At 51.8% G+C, this 12,465-nt stretch overlaps 1 protein-coding gene across 4 annotated transcripts in view; it reads right to left on the bottom strand.

Annotated features, from left to right (window-relative positions):
* Positions 1–711: 711 nt before the first annotated feature.
* Positions 712–12,465, bottom strand: part of ELMOD3 (ELMO domain containing 3) — a 31,542-nt gene continuing 19,788 nt past the window's right edge. For 3 of the 4 annotated variants that reach the window (XM_047781644.1, XM_047781645.1, XM_047781646.1), the window contains exons 10-13: positions 11,952–12,082; positions 2,627–2,703; positions 2,246–2,373; positions 712–1,638 (exon numbers count right to left, since the gene is read on the bottom strand). In XM_047781644.1, coding sequence (XP_047637600.1) covers positions 1,436–1,638; positions 2,246–2,373; positions 2,627–2,703; positions 11,952–12,082 — 539 coding nt within the window. In that variant the 3' untranslated portion in view covers positions 712–1,435. The remainder of the gene's footprint in view (positions 1,639–2,245; positions 2,374–2,626; positions 2,704–11,951; positions 12,083–12,465) is intronic. The other variant, XM_047781647.1, reaches the window with a different exon arrangement.

Consider the following 12,465-nt stretch of genomic DNA (forward strand, 5'->3'; position numbering starts at 1 on the left):
AACCATCAAGCTTGACACCCCAAAGTGGAGGCCATGCTGTTCCAACCCCACCAGGCCCAGTAATCTCTGCCAGTCAGCTAAGCACGTAGTCAGGAGGGAGGTGGACAAAAATTAGCTCAGGTCAGGCAAAGATGTGACACAAGGCAACCAGCCCCACCCTTGAGACTTCCTGCTCAAGTATGGTCCCTGCCATACTTGGGTGGCCATGTGTGGTCCCCACCTCTGTGATGGGTACCCCCGGCAGTGAATCAGAATTGGAGAGGACTGCGGGGGCTGGACAGCTGTCTTCCGTGGCTCTACTGGCAGGGGCTCAAGGACAGGAGAGCAGCTTAGTGGGGCTCTTGCCCCCCCCCCCACCCCCCACTCCCCAGTACTGAAGCCCTGGGGGCCCTTTTGCAAGTGGAGCGACAGAGCCAGCTTCCCTAGAAGCAAATATAGAAAAACCCTGGCCTCACACCACCAGGCTGCCTCGCCCAGTGGCCAGAGCAAGCAGAGCCTCAGGGTCTGCAGCTGCGGCAGGGTGGGGCTGGGTGGTGTATGAACTTGTGGGCGGCAGTGGCCAGTGCTGAGCAGCCTTTTCTCCTGGGGCCCATGACCAGGGCAGAGACAGCCAGGCTGTGACCAGCCAGAATGCCTGGCTCGAACAAGGACCCTGGGATGACATGGCCAGGAAGGGGCAGAGCGTGTCTGGGAGGAAAAGACTTGAGACCCTTAACCTGGAACAATTCTTTTATTCAAAAACTGCTGGTGTGTGAATTTCCTCCTTCCCTTAGCCAGGCCAGAAAACCACCGTGGGCGGGACCTGTGCGGCCTCCACCGGGAAGCCCAGCTGGTGGGCGGTTAGTGTTGGGGCAGTGGCAACACCGAGCCCAGCACTGGCTTCTGTATCACCGTGGGGGGAAGGAATGAGGGGGTGAAGGTAGGGGAAGTGCAGAGCCAGAGCCCCCCCTCCCACAGGGGCTGCTGGGCAGACAAGAAGGCGGGCCCAGCTGCTGAGGTTCACATGGCCCCCTGCCAGCAGCTCCCTTCACATTCTAAGGACCCTGGGGCCTGAAAGCCCGGCTGTCAGCAAGTCAGGATTCCAGCGCCTCTACTTGGGAATATCTTTCATGTAGGGCTGTGTGGGACATCCAGATGGGGTCTCCCACCCTGTTACCCATTCACTGTCACTGACTTTACCTGGAACCCGACTCTGGAAGCTGTAGCCCAACTAAGAGCACAGCAAAGTTTCCCCAACCCTGGAGGCAGGTCTGCCGGGTCTGGGTCAAATCTAAGGGCCCCCAATGTCTCCCACAGGTGAGGGTCCCTGGCTCCCCTCAGGCCCAGGGGCTCCCTTACATCCTTCTGCTGGGGCTGGAATGGGCGTGGCCCAGCCGAGGGAGCCCTCCCAGAGCCCCCCTCAAGGCTTTCCATCCCCAGTGGCCCCTGGAGTTGGTCAGATCAGCCACGTGGCCTGGGGTGAGTTCGGTGGCAGGTCACATACACCCGTGAAAGTGAGGTCCTTGGAGTGAGGGGCTCTGGGCCGGGAGCACTTCTGTGCTCCCAACAAGGAGGCCTGTCCCTTTGACACGCCAGCCAGGTAGATCTCCAGGGTCTTGAGCAGCCGCCTGGGGCTCTTCTTGGCCCACGCCTCCAAATCTGGAACAGAGAGGATTGGGGAACAGATGGCTTGAGGGGGGTCTGGACTGCACACCCCACGGCCTCTGGAGAGAAGGGGGAAGGGGTTCTCCAGATGGAGAGCTCAGCAGAGAGGGGGGCCAAGGAACCAGATGCGGCCACACGCTCTGCCCTGTCCAGTTTCAGCTCTGAAGAGTCAGTCCAACTGCTGGGCCCGGCTTTTTTCTTTGTGTCTATTTAGGGCCACAGGTGCTGCACATGGAAGTTCTCAGGCTCGGGGTCGAACTGGAGCTACAGCTGCCGGCCTACACCACAGCCACAGCCACATGGGATCCGAGCTGTCTCTGTGACCTACACCACAGCTCATGGCAACGCCGGATCCTTAACCCACTGAGCAAGGACAGGAAGCAACCCCAGGTCCTCATGGATACTAGTTGTGTTTGTTACCACAGAGCCACGATGGGAACTCCCTGGTTTGGCATTTGATTCAGAAAATATGTTTAAGGCCAGAGAGGGAGGAGGGTGAAGGGAATAAGTCCAACACCAGTGGCGCAACCATGCCCGGGGTCCCTGAACACAGGGACACTAGGGGTGCAGGAGCTAGGCCTCCCCAGAAGAGCGGGCACACCTTTGAGGACAAAGCCTGAGTCTGAGATGGTCTTGTGCTGCGTCCTCCAGATGTGCGCCAGGCGGAGGAAGGTGGCGGCGTAGAAGCTGTTCACCACTGGGATCACCTTCTGCTGCCGGTTACACTCCCTGCAGGACCAAGGGTGCAGCCTGCTCAGCAGGGGGCAGAGGCTGACACCCGGGCCCTCCCGCCCTGTCCCCCAGGGGAGCCGTTCCCCAGGCAGCCTTCACAGCTGAGGTCAGGGATGGGGAGGAGAGATGGGCCGGCAGGCTGGTGCACGGGGACTCTGTCTGGGGCCCCGGAGCCAGCAGATGAGGAAGAGAGCTGCGGACGATGAAGCAGGGTGGGAGGGAGGCAGGGGTGATCGGCGTGGGGACTCACCTGGAGAGACACTCCTCCCTTAAGGCCTGGATGGTGATGCGGGTGATATTCACGGACATCACACAGAAGGGGAATTGCTGGATGGGAGTGGGGAGAGTGGGTCAGTCCAGGGCCGAGAAGCTGGTGTGACTGATGCTTATGTATAAAATTTCACAATAATCTTCCCATCTTACAGAGGAGGAAACTGAGACTTAGTGACCTTAAATAACTTTCCTCTTGTGGCTCAGCAGGTTACAAACCCGACTGGTATCCATGAGGATTCAGGTTCGATCCCTGGCCTTGCTCAGTGGGTTAAAGATCCAGCATTGCCATGAGCTGCAGCATAGGTTAAAGATGTGACTCAGACCCAGTATTTCTTTGGCTGGGGCATAGGCTGGAAGCTGAAGCTCAGATTTGACCCCTAGCCTGGGAACCTCCCTATGCCACGGGTGTGGCCCTAAAAAAACAAAACAACTTTCCTAAGGTGTTGGAACCGGGATTCCTACTGAGGTAAATTCGCTCCAAAGCTGGTGTGCAAACTCCTGTGCTAATTCTCCAGCCTCTTCAACCTCCTGACCCATCAGCCTCCTTGGCTTCACCAGCCCTGCCCTGTGTGCTGCCCACGGACCGCCTCACCCCGAGCTTGGATGGACACAAGAGGACCGAGGCTCAGTTCTCTAACCAACTCTACAGGTTCTGAATATCTCTCCTCCCTTCTCTAGGCTTCTGGTTATTTGACAGCTCATGAGCTCTTCACACAAAAGCAGAGAAGGGACCGGTAGGCAGAAAGTCAGCCTTGACTTAGGGGGTGTGTGCCATCTCTCACTGACACAGGCCCGAGGACCAGCTGTGCAGGTGACACTCCTGAGAGGGGCAGCCTGGGTCCAGCAGGGCTGCTTCACCAGGAAGGGCCTCAGAATCCCCTGTAGGGTTCCCTTGAATGCTTTATTTTTGGAAGGGCCAGTTCCTTCCGATTTTTTCTTTTTCGGCTCTACTCCTGGCATGCATAAGTTCCCCAGGCCAGAGATCAAACCTCCGCCATAGCAGTGACCCGAACCACAGCAGCGACAACACCAGATCCTTAACTGCTAGGCTAGGAGGAAGCTCCCCTTCCTACTCTTTAATAACAAAAAGCTGAGCAAATGAAAAGGGGCTTTTCCCAGGGAATTTGCAAATATTACGTTAGTGCCTGCTGTTGCACCCATGCTGGGACATCTGCTGAGAGGGACACAGAGACCAGTGTGTTCCTTATTTTAGAAGAAGAGCCAAAGTCTGTTTATCCCATCTGCTTCCCCTCCTGAGAAGAAAAATCCATTACATTATGATATAGAGCTGTGCTGTCTGTTATGACAGCAACTAGCCACATGTAGCCATTTAAATTTTAGTTGAGGAGCTCCCATTGTGGCTCAGAGGGTTAAGGATCCGGCACTGCTGCAAGCTACGGTGTAGGTCACAGCTGCAGCTCAGATCTGGTGTTCCTGTGGCTGTGGCGTAGGCTGGCGCTGCGGCTCTGATTCAACTCCAGGCCTGGGAATTCCCATAATGCTGCGGGTGTGGCCCTAAAAAGACAAACAAAAATTTAGTTGAAAATTAAATAAAATTAAAAATTCACTTCCTTAGTCATACCAGCTGTATTTCAAGTGTCCAGTGGTCACAAGTTTAGGAGCTGCTGTATCAGGCAGTGGAGAGAGGTTATTTCCGTCACTGAAAAATTTCTAGTTGACAGCACTGAACAGCAGAGGGCATTCTGACTCCACAAGGATTTTTCTCAGGACTCCTGGATTGAGACCTTGGCCCAGCCACCTGCTAGCTGTGTGTCCTTGGGAAGGCTACCCGAACTCTATATGAGACCTGGCTCTCCCATCTCTCAAAACCAGAAAGGAAATAAACTTCCTTTATGCTGTGCAGAGAAGAGTCAACACAGCAAGCCTGAGCCTGCATCCTCAGAAAGGCCTACAAACAAGGCCAGCCCTGGGCTGCCCCTGGGAGCCTGGATGCTGAGAGGGTTCCAACCGTTCAGCCTCTTGAGAGGCTGACTCACTGGGCCTCGAGGGGTTGTGCAGCGCACAATAAGGTTTATGCTGAAGACCTGCTTTCCCTCTGATTCTGGAATTTTGGTACGTGCTAGACAGACGGCACCTGGGTGACCAGCCCCCAAGAAAAACCCCGGATACTGAGTGGCTCATGAGCCCCCTGGCTGGCAACATTCTGCCGCGTACCGTGACTGGGAGAAGACTCCTGGAAGCCTGCACCTAGTTCCCGTGGATGGTGTCCCCCGCATGCCTTCCCCGTGCAGACTCTGCCTCTGCTGCAGTAGATCACAGCTGAGAGAACAACTGTGGGCCGAATCCGGTGAGTCCTCCCGGGGTGGGGGGGACCCCGAACCTGGGAATGGTCCTGGGGACCCTGACACAAGTGCCAGGCTGGGGAGAATCAAGGTGCTGATCACTATGAAAACTTTACAAGATAAAGGTAGCTTTTTTTTCTCCCCCGCACCCTTGGCACACAAAGTCCCCCAGCCAGGGACTGAACCTGAGCCATAGCCCTAACAATGTCAAATCCTCAACCACTAGGAATTCCAAGACAGCTTTTATTATCCAGTCTCCCTTTTCTTTTTCTTTTCTTTCTTTTTTCTTTTTTGCTTTTTTAGGGCCGCACCTGCGGTATATGGGGTCCAAATGGAGCTGTAGCCACCAGCCTACACCACAGCTACAGTAACGTGGGATCCGAGCCGCGTCTCAACCTACTGAACCCGCGTCTCAACTCCTGAATTTCCATTTAAAATTTCATTTCTTGGAGTTCTCATCGTGGCTCAGTGGTTAATGTATCTGACTGGGAACCATGAGGTGGCGGGTTCGATCCCTAGCCTCGCTCAGTGGGTTAAAGATCTGGCGTCGCTGTGAGGTGTGGTGTAGGTCGCAGGCGCAGCTCGGATCCCACATTGCTATGGCCCTGGCGTAGGCCCGTGGCTACAACTCTGATTAGACCCCTAGCCTGGGAATCTTCATATGCTGTGGGCGCAGCCCAGAAAGACAAAAAATACATATATATAAAAAATTTAAAAAAACAAAAATTTCATCTCTTGGGAGTTCCCTGGTGGCCTAGTGGCTAAGGATCTGACGTTGTCATTCCTGTGCCACAGGTTCAATCCTTGACCCAGGAACTTCTGCATGCTGTAGGGACAGCCAGAAATGAAATGAAATGAAATAAAAATAAAATTTCATTTCTCTTCATGTCTCACAGTGGGAAACACTGAAGCAGGAAGGACCATCTTTGGTGCCTGCTGCTGACATGGCCCCAACCCTGGAGATTCCAAGTCAGTCATTCTGGGGAGGGGCCTGAGCATCTGCATCCCCAGGTCACTCTCAGGTGTGCTGCCAGCTGCGACCCCCACTGCGAGGAGCTCCCTGCTGGGTGAGCTGTTAGGAGATGGGGGCCCTAGGCCAGCTTTACCACTTACTAGCTGCCCAGCTGTGAAATGAAGGTTTACGAGGACCACCTCTGCCCTACCTCCTCACAGGCCTGTCATGTTAACAGAATGAGATAACAGGTGGAAACTGTAGGGAAGGCCATACATACTGCTGGATGTCGCTATGGTTATAAGGGGCTTCGCTGCCTGCCAGCAGTCAGCCCGCTGTGCTCTGCGTCAGCATCTTCTCCTCCTCTGGACAGCATGGGCCATACGATTCCACGCTGCTGCCATCATGGGAGCCTGGGGTCTCCCAGCATTTGTAGTTTCTGGCCAATTCCCCCTTATCAGGTACCTGAGACTTCAACTCTCTTCTCAGCAAAGAAACAGGACTGGATGCTAGCACGGCTGTGTCCCCCAACCATTACTCTGGTCCCATATGTGCCTCCTGGAAAACTGTATTTGCCAGATGAATACGGGCCTGAGGTCAAGTTTTACCTTAAAACCTTGGAATGACTTAAGAGTTCAATGAATTATAAAGCTGGAAGGGACTTTAGAATCATTTAGGCTAAACACTTTATTTCATAAAAAAGCAAACTGAGGACCAAAGAGGTTAAATGACTTGCCTCAAGTCATGGCCAAGTAATAATACTATAGATGGAACTGGGATCTAGCTTCCTGACATGTACACCAGACCTCTTATTATTTTAAGCTGCATTCCTTCTTATTGTCTGACATGCACATTGTAGAGTAAATCTGAATCTGCAATACAGGGTTGGCAGATGCCAACTATTCCATTTACAGTGGCTAAGTGGTGAGGTCCTACTGTACTGCACAGAGAACTATATCCAATCTCTTAGGATAGAACATGATGGAAGATAATATGAGAAAAAGAATGTATATATACCTATTGACTGGATCACTATGCTGTGCAGCAGAAATGGGCACAAGAGTGTAAATCAACTATATTGTAATTAAAAAAACATGTGCCAAAACAACAATCCTTCTTTAAATCTGCAACATATTCCACCAAGGCCAGTAGTGAAGGGATGAGGAACAGACTGGTCAGAGTGGTCAGGCTGGGCCGTGTGGTACTCAGACCAAGTACCCAGTGCTTCCTCTCTTGTCTTGCTGTTTCCTCTTCCCCGGGACAGTCCTCCCTCAGGTGTCCGAAGAAGCTGCCCCCTCACCTATGCAAGCCTGTCCTTGAAAACGCTGACTTTTTTTTTTTGGGGGGGGGTCTCTTTGTCTTTTTAGGGCCACATCTGTGGCATGTGGAGGTTCCCAGGGTAGGGGTCCAATTGGAACTGTAGCTGCTGGCCTACCCCACAGCCACAGCAATGTGGGATGGGAGCCGTGTCTGTGACCTACGCGACAGCTCACGGCAACACCAGATCCTTAAACCACTGAGTGAGGCCAGGGATCGAACCTGTGCCCTTATGGATGCTAGTTGGGTTCACTAACCGCTGAGCCATGACGGGAACTCTGAGGGTCTCTGACTTGATAGTAACCTTCCACTCTGGTGTCCACGTTTCTGCAGGAAGCTCTTACAAGAGAGCCTCCATCAACCACAAGAAGGGGTCAGAAGTGATTTCCAGGAAATCACATAAGCTGGGGGGCCTTAGGAAGGCCACTTCCCTTCTCCGGGTCTTCACTGCCTCTACGGCAAAGGGTTGGCCTCATGATCGCTAAGACGGTCCTCCCCGTCTAGGACTCTCATAACAAAGCAGTGTCACTGTAGGAGGCCACGTCGTTCATAAGCTACCTGCTGCAGTTCTCAAGCCAGACCCCGATGTCACCTCCCTGCATCAGGAAACCCAAGAACACACCCACGTTCTCAACTTGTGGGTCCTGGGGTATCTCAGGGCCAGATCCTCATGAAGCCCCCTCTTGCCTCCACCAGTGTCTCCTAGAATAAATGGGCATACTGAAGCTGTGAGGTTTTTGGTTTTGTTTTGTTTTCCTTTTTTTAGCTACATCTGCGGTATATAGAAGCTCCCAGGGCAAGGATTGAATCCAAGCTACAGCCGTGACCCATGCTGGATCCTTACTTAACTCATGGTGCTGGGCTGGGGAATCGAACCCGTACCACCCCAGAACAACACTGGATCCCTAACCCACTGTGACACAGCGAGAACTCCAGGCTGTGAGGCTGAATGGGTGTTTTTCCCCAGAAGATAGAGAGATATTCAGTGAATGTTAGAAATGAAAAACTGCCCAGGTAGCAGGAACTGTGGGATTATTTGTTCTGTATTCGGTAAGCTTTAGATTCAAAATGGATTTACCCAGGAGTACCCGCTGTGCTGCAGGGTATTAATGATCTGGCTTGTCTCTGGGGAGGTGCCAGTTCAATCCCCAGCCAGGCGCGGTGGCACAGGTTGCAGCTGCAGCTTGGATTCAGTCCCAGGCCTGGGAACTTCCTTATGCCAAAGGTATAGCCAAAAAAGAAAAAAAGAAAGAAAAAGGAACAAAATAAAACAAAATGGATCTACCTTACCCATGGCCGTGTATGTGTGTGTGTGTCTGTGTATGTGGTGACACACCACAAAATAAAACAAAATGGCTCTACCTTACCCATGGCCATGTATGTGTGTGTGTGTGTGTGTGTGGTATGTATGTGCACGCACACATGGACAGACATGATTTTAAAAAACACAAGATGTACTCATGTATGTCATGTATTATCCGTAAGATGTATACAACATGTATTTTTACTCAGTGAAACCAAAAGTCACTATGATAGGAGTTCCCGTCGTGGCTCAGCAGTAACAAACCCGACTAGGATCCACAAGGACGAGGGTTTGATCCCTGCCCTTGCTCAGTGGGTTAAGGATCTGGCGTTGCCATGAGCTGCAGTGTAGGTCGCAGACACGGCTCAGATCCCAAGTTGCTGTAGCTGTGGCACAGGTTGGCAGCTACAGTTCTCATTCGACCCCTAGCCTGGGAACATCCATATGCCGTGGGTGCGGCCCTAAAAAGATTAACAACAACAAAAAAGTAATTGTGATAACCAACATGCCTTGAATGACTAATGTGCTTAGCACTTTACACAGTTTTTCACTTTACAATAAGTCTACAGGGTTGGAGTTACCTTCTCAAGTTACAAAAGAAGAAGCTGAGGGTGTGAGAATTCAGTGACACATAGTTGTTGGGACAGTCTGTCTCTGCAGCGCAGGCTGGCCTGACTCTAGCTCTAAGACGCTGTGCTCTGATGAAAACGCTGCAGGTCTGACCTTCGGCCAATCCCTCGGGCAGCCCCCCCATCCACCTTCCTGTTCTCTGGGAAGTGCTGCCTGGGGTGGGCAGGCCTGCTCACCACTGGCGACCTCTCCTATCAGAGTCGGAAGGGGACCAGGGACATACACATAATTTTCCAAGCTCTGTCCACTGAGGGGGCCTAGAAGCAGTGAGAACACCCAGCACTCAGATCTTGGTTTCCAAATATTATTCTCCAGTTAAAGAACAAGCGCTCCTTGGAGACGTGGTGGATCCCAGGGCTGGGAATCATACAGGGAAAACAACAACATGAGCTGAGAGCATCTTCTGGTATCCAGGAAGTTAAAAAGTGCTCAAGAGAGGACAGGGCGTGCTGAGAGGGCACAGGTACCGAGCTGAAAGAGCTCTTAAAATGGCCAAAGCCGAAACAATCTGAGCAACAAAAAAATAATTACAACTCATTGAATAAAAGAAATATTTGAGTCCACGCTAATATAAAAAGTACGTGAATAAATAAATAGCATACAGCATTCTTTCTTTCAGAAGAATTCCAACTAGCAAATATAGGAGGAATGAGGAAAACAGAAAATCACCAGGAGAGCCAAGTTTGAGGATAAACAGGGTATGCGCAGAGGCTCAAAGTTTTTTCCCTAAGATAGTTATTAATTACAAAGGGTAAAACAGTTAACAGTGGAGAAACCTGGCTGATATCACCTTAACCCCATGATCAGGGTCCACGTCCCCAGCAGTAACACTGACACGGTGCTCCCGACGTGAAGAACATCGATTCTGTAGGGTTCTCTGACCTCAATCTAAAATGTATATGGCGAGGGAGTTCCCACGTAGCTTAGAGGGCCCAGGATCTGGTGGTGTCACTGCAGTGGCTTGAGTCACTGCCGTGCCACAGATTTGATCCAGGGATCCTGGCCTGGGAACTTCTGTGTGCAGCAGGTGTGACACAAAAGAACAGAATAAAATAGGATAAAACAATAGAATAAAATAAAATGTTATGGCAAATGGAACTCCCCACACTTGCTCCTTCTTTTTCCCTTTTAGTTAATGGCCACTTTGTCTTTCAGACTAAAAAAATCACCATTGAAGCCTCTCTTTTTCTTACATCTGTATCCATTCCATCAGAAAAATATGCTGACTCTACCTTCTAAAGCCCATACATTCAAGATTCTATATCCAGGAGTTCCTGTCGTGGCTCAGCAGAAACGAATCTGACTAGTATCCATGAGGACGCAGGTTTGATGGCCTCGCTCAATGGGTTAAGGATCCAGCGTTGTCATGAGCTGTGGTGTAGGTCGAAGATGTGGCTCAGATTCCAAGTTGCTGTGGCTGTGGTGTAGGCCGGAAGCTACAGCTTCGATTCGACCCCTAATAGCCTGGGAACTTCCATATGTCTCGGGTGTGGCCCTAAAAAGACCAAAAAATAAAAATAAAAAAATAAAAAAAATTCTATATCCAGAAAGTGATCACTTCGTAACACCTCTGAAAACACCCTGGTCCAAGCCACCATCATTTCTAACTTGATTATAAAAGCCCTCGCCAGACACTGCTCTCAACCTGGCAGCTGGCAGGATGTATTGAAGAAGGTAAGCTGGATCTCATCAGCTCAGGCTGTTCAAAACCCTCACCTGACTCAGAGTAAAACCAAGCCTCCCCATCGCAGTGGGCCAGGCTCTATGCCATCTGGTGCCCGTTAGCCCAAGGCCCCCTTTCCTACTGCGCCCCATGGTCCGGCCGGGCTCCCTGCTCTTCCTTCCCAGGCCATGCACACTCCTTTCTCAGCACCTTTGCTCTAACAGCTCCCTCTGCCCCGAAACACCAGCTTGGCTAACATCCTCCTTCCTGCCAAGGCTTAGTTAAAGTCTCACTCTTTCATGAGCGCACCCCAACCCCCCCAAACTGTAACCCTCCCACATTCCCCTAGCTCTGCCTACTGAGCACTTACCACGTTTGACACACTCTATACCATTTACTTAGGTATTAGACTTACTGTTTTGTATCTTTTTTGTCTGTTTTGTTCACGATGCACCCCAAGCACCAAGAACAATAACTAGCACAGGGAATGCTGAATAAATACTTGTTTAGTGAATGAATGAATTCCAGGCCCCATGAATCTGGGAGAGGCAAATGGCAGGGAACAGGTCAAGGTGGTTTTCTAAAATGGAGGGACTACTGCCTTGTACTACCTGGGCAAACCATTCAATCCAACCCCAGAGGGCAGGCCTGGACAGAACCTGAGGGCCACAGGTGCCACTTTGGGCCTTTTGGTAAGTCCACGTGTCACCTGGCCCCAGAGGCAGACTTCTCCCCTGGGCACAGAAGGCTAAGTCCTCCTCCAGGGTCGGGAGAACCTGCCAACACGGGGAGGGCAGGGACAGCATGTCGCATTTAGTGCTTTTGAACTAGACTATCTCATTTAATTGTCCCAACTATCTAGATGAAGTTTCCATGATTTCCATTCTACAGATGAGGAAACCAAGCCTCTGAGGAGCTGAGGCACTTGCTTGGAACACACGCTAATGAGTGGTGGAGCCCAGATTCCAGCCAGGTCAGGGGACAGGTGAAGCCCATGGTTGCTGTGCCTCGGCCCTCCCGAGGACCCTCAGCAACTGAAGACCTCTACTGGCGAGGCCCCCTTGGACACTGAGCAGAACCCTGCACCCAGGTCCAAGCCCACCGCCCTCTGCTGGCTTCCCACCCAAGCCCTACCTGGATGTGGTGACGTGACAGGCGGAAAATCTCCTGGGCCATCAGCAGGGTCTTGGAGTCCATCACCAGGTATAGGAGATGCAGGAGGGCAAGGAAGCCTGCTCCTCTAAGGTCTGTGGCTGGATTTGCTCCTATAACAGAAACCAGGAGGAAACCATTAAGTGACCAAGACTTAATGAAACCCCTGCCCTGTGAGCTTCAATGACTTGGTTACCTTGATCACAGCCCAAGTGGAGAGTTTAGATTTCCCCTGCCTGACTACTATGAGGTGCCACTGGCTCTGCCAGGGTGGTCAAAGTGGGAAGCTGTGACTTTAGCCCTCCTTGGTCCTAAGGAGCCCCCCACTCTCTGTCCGTGGAGGCCACATGGGAACTGCAGTGAGGCAGCCCAGCATTCTATTCCCACCTGGTGGTAATGAGGTGACATCACATCACCCTTTCCCCACTCCTCAGTGTCAGAGGAGGCCTGCTAAAAGAGAAGATATAAGAAAGGCCCAGTTAAGGATCCAGTGTTG

This window comes from Phacochoerus africanus, chromosome 5, assembly GCF_016906955.1.
Source record: "Phacochoerus africanus isolate WHEZ1 chromosome 5, ROS_Pafr_v1, whole genome shotgun sequence".
In the NCBI taxonomy this organism is placed as follows: Eukaryota; Metazoa; Chordata; class Mammalia; order Artiodactyla; family Suidae; genus Phacochoerus; species Phacochoerus africanus.